The sequence below is a fragment of the Galeopterus variegatus genome, unplaced genomic scaffold (genome assembly GCF_000696425.1).
Source record: "Galeopterus variegatus unplaced genomic scaffold, G_variegatus-3.0.2 Scaffold1366, whole genome shotgun sequence".
NCBI lineage: Eukaryota > Metazoa > Chordata > Mammalia > Dermoptera > Cynocephalidae > Galeopterus > Galeopterus variegatus.
Window position 1 is genome coordinate 251926 of NW_007727477.1, and position 11299 is coordinate 263224.

The 11299-nt window shown below is 40.9% G+C and overlaps 1 protein-coding gene across 2 annotated transcripts in view; it reads right to left on the reverse strand.

The window, feature by feature from the left end:
• PPP2R5E (protein phosphatase 2, regulatory subunit B', epsilon isoform) overlaps positions 1–10193 on the reverse strand; it is a 147647-nt gene extending 137454 nt beyond the window's left edge. Inside the window, exons 1-2 of one of the 2 annotated variants that reach the window (XM_008576549.1) lie at positions 9639–10193; positions 7296–7459 (exon numbers count right to left, since the gene is read on the reverse strand). In XM_008576549.1, the coding sequence (XP_008574771.1) occupies positions 7296–7452 (157 nt within the window). In that variant the 5' untranslated portion in view covers positions 7453–7459; positions 9639–10193. The remainder of the gene's footprint in view (positions 1–7295; positions 7460–9638) is intronic. The other variant, XM_008576550.1, reaches the window with a different exon arrangement.
• Between the last annotated feature and the right edge of the window lie 1106 nt (positions 10194–11299).

Consider the following 11299-nt stretch of genomic DNA (forward strand, 5'->3'; position numbering starts at 1 on the left):
TCACTAAGCCTTTGAATCCCTCCCTCCATAGTAAACCAAGGGAGATCAGGCATCTCTAACTCACCTCACAGAGGGCCATCTTTTGATCAGTGTTTCAGCCAACCAACCAACCAAACTGTTAGCCCCTTTCCTAATTTCCCAAGCTGCAACATTAAATGCAGAATCTCTGCTTAGTGGTCCCATATCAGTAAATTCAGTCTTATCCAACTTTATGTTCCTTCTACCATTATCCCACACCCTTAATATCCCTTCCCACACATTCTCCAGATTTCAGCTCAAATAAATTAGAAAACTCAAGTAGTTTTTTTGAGTATAATGCACCACCTCATGGGCCACACTTCGTACCTTACCTTTAGGGGCCTGCTGGGCCCTGAGTTATACGTCTAGAAGCAAAGAGGGATGGTGGGGTGGGTCCTGAGGAGAATCAGCATGGTTTCGCTTGGCAACTGGCTCAAGGAAAGCCATTACCATTTCTTCAAGCAACACAGAATTATCTCCTCAGAGAGAGTGGAAAGGCCCATACCACTGTGGGTGGAGATGCCACTCCCACTGGGGACGGGGAGGCCACTTCTGCTGGAAAACAAGACTCATCAGAATTTAGTAGCTCATGTCCCATCCTCATCAGAGTCTTCCCATAAGTCCCCATCCCAATTTACAGAATCTCATTCTTCCCCAACCAGTGCCCTCACTTTAACAATAGATGCCTGTGAGGCTGAGTTCAACTTTCCCTGTAATTCAGCCAATCACATGATGAGGGCTTGTATTTGATTTCAGCTATTTCAGCCCTGTGGCTACTGGAGAGAAGATTCTCCTTCAGTGTGTACATGGAAGCTCTTAGGCTATTTACGTGGAATGAGAACCAGAAATTAGAATCCTTGAGCTCATCCTTTCTTTTACCACTTTCTCCAGTGACATTAGAAGCAACCAACCAATGTCATTATATTCCTTGGCTTTCCACAACTGTTCAAAGGTATCACATACAGAGTTACAAGTTCTTTGCCTCTTGTAAGTGTTTGATCAGGAGTATCAAATGCACATATTTTGCATATCTCTACAAACCGTTCACACTATGGACTATCAGTGCTCTCTGTACCATTAGAAATAGAATCCTTAGCATTTTTAGTTCTAATCAGATCAGAGAGCCAATTCCAGAAACCCCAAAACCAATTAAGAAAATTCATCCTTAAAATTCTGTTCCTCTAGGACCACTCCTGGTAACAAAATCTGTATTAGGGTTCTTCAGAGACAGAACAAAATTTATATGACAGTACTTCAAAAAGTTCATGAAGGGTGCTGGCTTGTTAGCTCAGTTGGTTAGAGCACACTGTTACAACACCAAGGTCAAGGGTTTGGATCCCCATACCAGCCAGCGCCACCCCCCCAAAAACAGAGTTCATGGAAAGATTTGTATTATCTTTTAATTCTATTTTTCAATGAACTTTTTGAAGTACTACATATATAGATACATTAGAAGGGATTTATTATGGAAATTGGCTCACATAATGAGAGAGAGAGAGACAAAGAGAGAGAAACCAAGCCCTAGAAGTCACATAGCTGGGACTGGTGGACCCAGAATTCAAACCCAGGTATGTGTGACCCCAGGGCCTACATTCTTACCTAAGGGAGGCCACCTTCCTCACTTAGGTAAAGTATGCATACATTATTATATTGCTCAACAAGATGTTCATTATATGCTTAATTTTATGGTACCATAAAAATAAGACCCCATATTTGTTCTTAAAAAATCTCCAGGGCCGAGCCTGTGGTGCACTCGGGAGAGTGCAGCGCTGGGAGCGCAGCAGTGCTCCGGCCGCGGGTTCGGATCCTATATAGGGATGACCGGTGCACTCACAGCGCTCACTGGCTGAGCGCAGTGCGGCCGGTCTCAAAAAGGACAAAAAAAAAAAATCTCCAAATACAAAAGGTAGAAAATATTTTTAGGTAGTAAAAGAGGATGGCATCATTTGCAAACAAGAGAACTAGCTTGACCTTTCTGAAATATCTAGCAACTTTACTGATCTTTTTCAAGCACTACAAAATCTAATTACTATTATAAGCCAATATTATTACAAAATACAAGCTTTACAGATGAGAGAAAATTTGACCATAAAACCCTGCTCAGGAAGTAGATAATAATATTCAGATATGCCATTCTCTCTTAAACTATATAAAGTCTGGTGTTCTGATTAGCCCATAATCAGTCCCCAAACACCAGCAGAGAAAAGGGATTTTACTGTACTTAACTTCTTAACTTCTGGAAAGCGAAAATGATGAATCCCAAAGGAAAAGAAATCACTCTTAGTTTGTCATACATAAAATCCATTCCATCCTCTTTCCACAAGATACCACTTCTGTTTTTAACCTGAAACATGCAGAACGACCAGAGCACAAATCCTCTCTCAGAATTTTAAGTGAATACTCAGCAATTTGATCCTTCAAAAATAAGTTTTCATTAAACAAGTTTATAATTTTGTTTAAATTACAAGTTAAAATAAAATTTGCAGTAAAATTTTACTTTATTACAATAAAATTGGCCTGGATTTTGGAACCAAAAATGTTTAAATATTTAGGAAGGAAAAATAAATGACTATATTACTATAACTTATTAATCAACTAAGTCAACCCAGAAGTCAACTAACAATGTTCATTCATTCACTAAGAAACATTTATTGAATGCCAATTGTTTACTGAGCACTGATTTGGGGCCTAAAGATATGAGAAACAAGGTTTCTACATCAGAGAATATTACATTTTTTTCAGGGAGGTAATATATTTTATTTTATTTTAACATACAAGTGAATAAAGATAAAATAATTTCAGATTGTAAGAAACAATGGGGTAACAGAAACTTCAAAGAAGACTTTGAAAAGTCATCATTTTTAAAAGTCATCAAGGAAAGTCTCCATGGAGGTCCCATTTGAGCTAAAACTTGAAGAATAATATGGAGTCAGGGAAGATAGTTCAAAGTAGAAGGTCACCACACCCTACGAGAACACTCATTTTCAATATTTATGTATATATATATATATATATTATTTATATGCTCTGTCTTGGTTACATACTGGACAGACACACACAACACACATGTTTGTGTGTGTGTGTCTGTGTGTGTATTTGCCTAAGTGTTTAGTCTGACTGCCATTATTTGGTGACTTACTAGGTAACTGTCCATGTTTGCTTCACATTTTGCTGTGTAGGTACAAAGAAAGTCCTTACTTTCTTTTCAGGCATGTAAGACACTAAAATCCTACTGGGTTTTCCTTATATCAGTAAAATGAGTAAGAGTCCTCCAGGCTCAAAAATTTTAGGACTCTCCAAAATACATTTTCAGAAGTATACAAAGATGGAGAAAATTCAAATGTCTGTTTTCACAAAGTTCATCCTGTAATTTCACTACACATAAGTAAGGAAAAGCCAGGTTACTCACTGTATACTTACACAAAACTACATGCTAGTGCTGCTTTCTACAGAAAATAACATCAAGGATTCAAATGTAAAAAAACACACTTATTAGAAAAAAGAGCAATATAGAAAATTTCTCTTCAGTTATGTTATAGTTCTGCAAGTGAACATAATTTAAAATGCTAAGACCCAATGCAGTATTATTTATGTCTGTCAGTCAAATATTATGACGTGCATAACATTCTGAATATCTAATTTTTGCTTTCAAAAATTACATATTAAAAATATGATTTACATAATTACTATGTTAACACAATTTCCATGTTCAAATTCCCCTGAAATTAAAGACCTTAAGGACATATCTTTTACTTTATTCTTTAAAGCAACTCACAAAATTCAGCCGTAGCTTATATTGTACCCAAATTAAGTCAAACCCTCTAAAATGTTATAGAAAATTAAATTGATAGGGCCGGCCCGTGGCTCACTCGGTAGAGTGCGGTGCTGATAACACCAAGGCCCCGGGTTCGGATCCCATATAGGGATGGCCGGTTCGCTCACTGGCTGGGCGTGGTGCTGACAACACCAAGTCAAGGGTTAAGATCCCCTTACCGGTCATCTTTTTTAAAAAAAAAGAAAATTAAATTGATAACTATCCTTAGGCATGCATATACAGCCTATTCTGGTTTCTCCTAAGACAAAAAAAATAAAATAAAATAAAACTCCTAGAAAAGAAATTCCTCTTATATATTCTTCATATTCCATGAATGTACTTCCTTAGTTGGCAAGAAGGCAACACACAAATAAAAGTCAATCCACTGTAAGAAAAACAAATGTCACTTAACAAACTTCTTATATTTACTACAAAAACCAAGAGTACATACACATTTCTGAAGTCTATACATGATTGTACTTCTTTATGTTATTCTATAGACAAATAAGGAATTCTAACTTACGGACTACTTTACAGAATATTTACCCAGAATGTACTTACTACACTAGAATCACTTTTAGTCAGTCTGGAATTAGGTGTGTGAGTATACCTAGTCCTGTTGTCCTCCAATTCTCCCAGGCTGGCAAAATATACAAGTTCATAAAAGTCATATTCTTGGAGAGCAGAGTTCTTTAAAAACTTTCAATACTACCAGATTTCACTTTTAAAAATGAGAAAAGGATATACAAATGGTGAACAAGTACATGAAAAGATGCTCAACATCTCTAACCACAAGGGAAATGCAAATAAAAACCACAATGAAAGGCAGGCCCGTGGCTCACCTGGGAGAGCGTGGTGCTGACAACACCAAGTCAAGGGTTAAGGTCCCCTCACCGGTCATCTTTTATTTAAAAACAAAAACAAACAAAAAAAAACCCACAATGAAATACCAGTTCACACCCACTATAATGGCTTTTAAAAATAAAAATAAATAAACACAAAATAGCAAGTGCTGGTGAGGATGTGGAGAAACTGGAATCCTTATGCATTGCTGATGGGAATGAAAAACGGTCAGGTGCTGTGGAAAACTGTACGGCAATTCCTCAAAAAATTAAATACATGACCCAGCAATTCCACTTCTGGGTAAATACTCCAAAACATGAAAGTAGAGACTCAAACAGATATTTGTACACCCATGTTCACAGCAGCATCATTCACAATAGCAAAAGGTAGAAGCAACCTAAGTGTCATTGATGAATGACTGGATAAATAGGTAGTATACATATGCACTGAAATATTATTCAGCCTTAGAAATAAATGAAATTATGGCATATGCTACAGCATAGATGAACCTTGAAGACATTATGCTAAGTGAAATAAGCCAGTCACAAAAGGACAAATGTTGCACGACTCCACTTATAGGAGGTACCAAGAGTAGTCAAATTCATAGAGAGAAAAAGTTGAATGATGGTTCCCCAGGCACTGGAGGGTAGAGGGGAAGAGAGGGAGTTAGTGTTTAAGGAACAGTTTCAGCTGGATAAGATGAAAAGGCTCTGGAGATGGATGGTGGTGATGGTTACACAACAATGTGAATGTACTTACTGCCACTGAACCACAAACTTAAAATGGCTAAATGATAAGTTTTATGTTATGTATATTTTACCACAATAAAAAATAAAAATTGATGAACATATGCCCAAATTCTTCTCTTGCATGCCTCCTTCACTACCCACAAAACCAATACCCTGGCTATGAGTGCTCAGTTAAGTTCTAATGAAAGCGTTTACCATGAGTGCCAAGAAATTAAGATGACAAAGTTTTAAAATTCCTTCTAACCCTGAAAAAGGATTCTGCTTCCTCAGAATAAAGTCCTTCACCAAATAGAGATGCTAATAGCTATCAGATATCTACTTCAGATTAAATAAATTACTAAAGAATCCAGTATAATTTCCAACTCTGTATTTCCAGCTTGGTTAGTTTTATCCCTAAAGTTTTCCTTCATTTTCTTCCACAGCCTCATAAAGACTGTTTTCATTTTTACCATCAAAATCTTTAGCCAAAATTTTCTCCCCTAAAGCTCAGAAGAGCTCAGTTCACTAACTGGTAGATATATCATCTTTTCAGTAATCAGTATTCATTTAGTTTCTACTGATTTCAAGTATAAACATTGGAATCTTATTTATGAATCTCTCTCCTTTTAAAAAAAAGTGTTCACATGCGAAAAACGGGAGCTTGAAATATCCTAAGCTAAATTTTGAGGATCTTTTCCAGTCACATCCTAGTTTTTCTTATAATACGTTCTGATTTCACCAACTGTTACAGAAATAAATGTGCATTAATGAACTAGCAAACCAAGTTGTCTGGTTTCCCTATTCTTAGGTATCCAGCCAACAAAAATCCCCCTTCAAAGGTAGACGCTGATAGTTTCCACACTGTAAGAGCTACGTTCTGAAACATTTCAAACAATGCCTGCCCATAAATATGAAGCAAATAGATGAAAATTAAAAAGGACAAAAATTATTCACATACCCAAACAAAACTTGAAAGGTATGATTTAGAAAAAACAGTCCTCATGTGAAAAAACTTGTTCTTAATGCATCCAAAGAAAAGAGAAATAAAATAATAAATAAGTATGATCATCATATACCTTTTCCATTTGTACTATCTGAAAACGAAATGCATGTAATCAAATATAAACTATTTGTTTTCTTGATTTTTTAAAAATGAATAAAATAATAAATAAGTATGATCATCATATACCTTTTCCATTTGTACTATCTGAAAACGAGATGCATGTAATCAAATATAAACTATTTGTTTTCTTGATTTTTTAAAAATAAATTCTTCCAGATACCATTTTCCAAATGTAAGTTAATGGTATCATTCCCTCTAATAGGGCCTACTTCCTAAGACAGTACAATTTGTAGTTATCATTGCATACAATGTACCCACCTAAATATCAACAGAAGAAAAAAAAAATGAAAAACCTACATCTTTAAGTTTCTCTGACATTTAGTTTTTTCGTGTGTTAATGGGAGAGATTCTCCAGGTATGTTTCTTTCACTTGTCCACAGCTATTCAAATTAAATAGAGCCCTTTAAAAAAGGAGAGTGGATATATCTGGTCACACACCAGTAACTTCTATGTGTCTGAAGCCTCCCATCCGTTCAATACGGAACACAGAATTTTAAGAGACATGAAACTCTGCAAAAAGGAAATTACATATAGATATTAGAAAGATCAATTGAAAAAGAATGCATCAGGGCCGGCCCGTGGCTCACTCGGGAGAGTGCGGTGCTGATAACACCAAGGCCCCGGGTTCGGATCCCATATAGGGATGGCCGGTTAGCTCATCGGGTGAGCATGGTGCTGACAACACCAAGTCAAGGGTTAAGATCCCCTTACCGGTCATCTTTTAAAAAAAATAAATAAAAAGAATGCATCACCTGGTCATGAGCCTTACCTTTTAGCAGCGGAAGAGGTGTTAACTCAATAGGCTTGCCTTGAGACCTAAACTGTGAGGAACTTTGTGACCTCTTCTGTCTGGCTTTTCTGACGGACTTCCGAGAAAATCCGTCTACTTTATCCACTGATGGAGGAGTAGTTGGTGCTGAGGACATATCCCTACTGAAGAAAAAGAAGTATCATAAACACATTCCCAAGGTGGAGGCATACATGTGGGTTACACAAATTCTAAAATTCCCATATACAATACTCATGAAAATGGGAACATATGCTAAAGAAAATAAAATCAGTTAAGAAAAGTCTTATGTCAATGAAAAAAGTGGTAAAAAATATATATATATATAACTATCATATGAGCAATATTGTAACTTTAATACATGGTACTACTCCATTCTAAGTATTAAAGATGCTCATTTAGACCTGAAGAACTCTCAATACTGTCTGCCACTTTCTAACTGCAAAGCTCTTCACATCTTTCAATTCTTGAAATAATTTTGGAGCTATTTTGCAGCTGGAAAACTTCCATCAATACATTTTCCCAAGATATTTAATATTATGAATGGGCTCTGAAGTTGAAACCCTTATTGTACTTCAAGAATCTACACCAGTGTATCACAGCAATGTGAAATTTACAACTACTGAAACTATCTAGGCCTGAGTTTGAAAGCAATGTGTTGTGTTAGCTATGATAAACAATACCACACTGCAAATAAGGACTGGCTAAATTACTTTAAACAAAACACATAAGATAATTGAAGCCATTTCAAAAAAGTCTTCGCTTTGTATAAAGCCACCTTAAGTTATTAAAGCTTAATAAGCAAAACTATGATGAAATCAAGCACCAAAGTTGAACTGAAAACAAATTCATAGCCTAGTAAGACAACCAACTTGAGTTCCCTTGCAGTTCAGACCTTGAAGTTCATCAAATATCAATTTTCATTTCATCAAACATGGTACTGAATGATGCTTTTGCATTTTATAACCCTCTCAAATTATTAAAATGAAGGCTATTTCCTAAAAGTAACAAGCGTTAAGCTCAACTTCCTTCACTGATTTAAACAGATGCCATCATTTCCATGGCAATGAGGCTCAATGCAAGATTAATGGCAGACTCGGATAGAAGTAATGCATATGGGGAAAATGCTGAAATGCAATTACTCACCTGTCATTCCAATACATAAGACAAGTGTTTTTTAACTTCTAAATAAAATAAGGGAGTTTCTTCCTGAACATGTAAGAATAAAAAGTTACCTTGGTTATGTGGATTCTGACAAAGAAAAAATAACAAAAACTTTTATAATAATAATAATAATAATAATGTTGAGCTTTGAAATTCTGAAGTCTTCTTTGGTTCTCTTTTTTAAAAAGTTTTTTAAAAACTTACCTAAGTTATACTTAAATATAATGTGACAGATTCAAATTGGAATTGCAAACTGTGAGTGACTGTAGAAAATGTAAGATCACTTTAAAGTATAATGACTGCATGAGCAAGAAGCCCCACATCACATTTGTATGTTGTTAATTTAGGAGCCAATTTTCCAATTTGGTATGTGAAATTACTTAAATTTCATTCTAACCTTACCAAAACAAGATCTCAGTAAATCCTGTCCCTCCATCACTTTTTGTCTCTTTTTTATTCCTCATCTCCCATCTCTAAAGCCGATCTATAAGTACTCCCCCCGCCCTTTTCTTTTTTTCTAATTATTTGCCCCTTGTTCCCCTGGCCCAGAACAAACGTCAAGGATTTCAACCCTTAAGCATTGCAGAACTGAAGGTACGGTAGCAGCGGGTCTACGCAAAGCCCGTAGAAACAGGTTTCGCCCTGGGCCAGGGCGCCCGAAGCTTTATCATCCTCTAAGCAGCAGGCACCGGGCATTTCCAAGGCTCAGGATAATCCAAAGGGGGTATGGGGGCGGGGGGGGGGGAGAGAGACTGGGAAGGGGTTTGTCTGTAAGGATGCAAACTCCCTTTGCTCCCACCCCACGCCCCAAGCCCTGGAGAAGACAAGCTGCTACAGAATCCTCCTCACTACACCAAATTCCCCCTTTTCCCCCGCCCCCACCAATGGATAAAGGGGGACAAAAAAAAAAAAAAAAAAGCCTTCAATCCCAGAAGGTAGAGAAAAAGGGGGAGGGGGTAGAGTGAATGAGAGATACCATCAGAAGCATATGCAGGTAAATCAGACAAGTGGGACGGGCGCTCCCCTCCAGCACCCCACCCCACCGCACCCCTCGCCTGCCCGGGCCAGGCCTTCCCAAGGCCGGTGCACTGTCGGTTCCCCAGGAGGACCAAGAGGAAGAAGGGAAGCAGGCGAGCCGTGGTGCTGGAGGGACGAAGTTACCTTGAAGCTTCTGGGGAAGAATCGGAAGATGATCTGTGGTTTCGAGGGGCGGGAGACGGGCGAAAGGGCCGCAGCGGGGGCGGGCGGCGGGACCGGGACGTGCAGAAAGAGGTCCGAGCAGCGACGGGGAGCCCGGGGCGACGGCTGTCCGGTGCGGCGTCCCTCCGGTTCCGCGGCGGCGGCGGCGGCGCCTCTAGGCCTCACGGCCGGCCCTGAATCTCAGCTCCGGCGGCGGCGCCCTCACGATCCTCCCCCGCGGGCCCGTCCCATCAAATCGGCACCGACCCCGTTGCGGCTCCGCCGGTGACTCCTCTTTCACATTCCCGGCGGGCGGCGCCTCTGCTTGTTGCCCCGGACCCGGCGGCGACGTGGGGAGGGGGGGAAGGGAGGGAGGAAGACTGGATCCGCAGCGGCAGCAGGAGGAGGAGGCAGGAGAAGGAGGAGGAGCCGCTGGAGCAGGAGCCGCCACTGCCAGAGCCGCCGTTCGCTACCCGCGGTGGGTCCCCGTCAATGCCCCTTTCTCTCTCCTATTGTCAATATCACCGGGCGGCTGAGTCCATGGCACACGCGCAACCGAACCTTCTAGCTGGTAGCGCCCGCCTCCGACGCCCGCCCACTGGAGGCTTCAAACGGGAAGCGAGGCCTCATTGGCCGGCGTCCGCTTTCACTCCCCTGCCAGCATGTTCGGGTGAGAGCTGATCAGGGATTGGCGGCGGGGGGGCGGAGAAACAGGAGGGTGGGAAGAGAGGAGGCTGAGGATTGGGCCGCGGCATGAGAGACCCGGATGTAGCAGCGATTCTCGGGCCGCGCTGCTGCCGCTTCCGCCAGGCGATTGGGTAGGTTGAAGTGAGAAGTCACAGCAGCCGCTAGGCCTGAGAGGAGCTCCCTAATCCCGGGAGGTGTGCGCCTGGCGGATCAGCGAGATGGGATACCGCGCAGTGCGGAGCCTTTGGGCGGCGGTCGTCTTCAACCAGAGGATTCCGAGGGCAAGGGTCAGCTAAGGGTGGGGGAGCCGCTAGGGCCTTGATCCCGGCCCCTGGAGCGGCTAGTGTGGCCCATCTGGGCTCCGGGAGGCCCGCTTAGGACCGGACCCAGGGCTGCGTAGAAAGCAATAAAATCCCCCGCGCGTACCTGTGGCTGCTGTTGTGTAAATGGGTCCCTTGAGTGAAACCCCCAACTCGATCTCCGCAGCCACTGTGGGGCCTGGCCGAGGCTGGGTATCGCTTGGAACTCTCTCCCCTCGTCTCCTTTTCCGTAACCATCTGTTTTGAATGTCAGGAGCTAAAGCTCTTGCAAGCCACGGTTGTGGCCAGCACTCGTGTAGCCTACGCACGGGGAACGCTGTCGCCACGCTGTGCAGTCTGCTGTATTCATTCACATTAACCGCGTCGGTAGCCTGCTGCTGAGAGCGCGGGAAGACCCAGCTGCAGACTGTAGGAACTTGCGAGATTTTAATTGGCAAGTTGGATCCGAAAGAGTTCAGGGAGAAGACTTAACTCTTCCTAGAACAAGCGATAAAATATTTAGAGATGTGTTTGTATCCTTGGTGAGCCCTAGGCCAAATGATGCGTTTTCAGAGAATATTCTTGGATTGTCGACCTATTTGAATGCAGGCTACATATATTTTTTAAGGGGGAAAAAGGGGGTAGAAAGAAATTCTT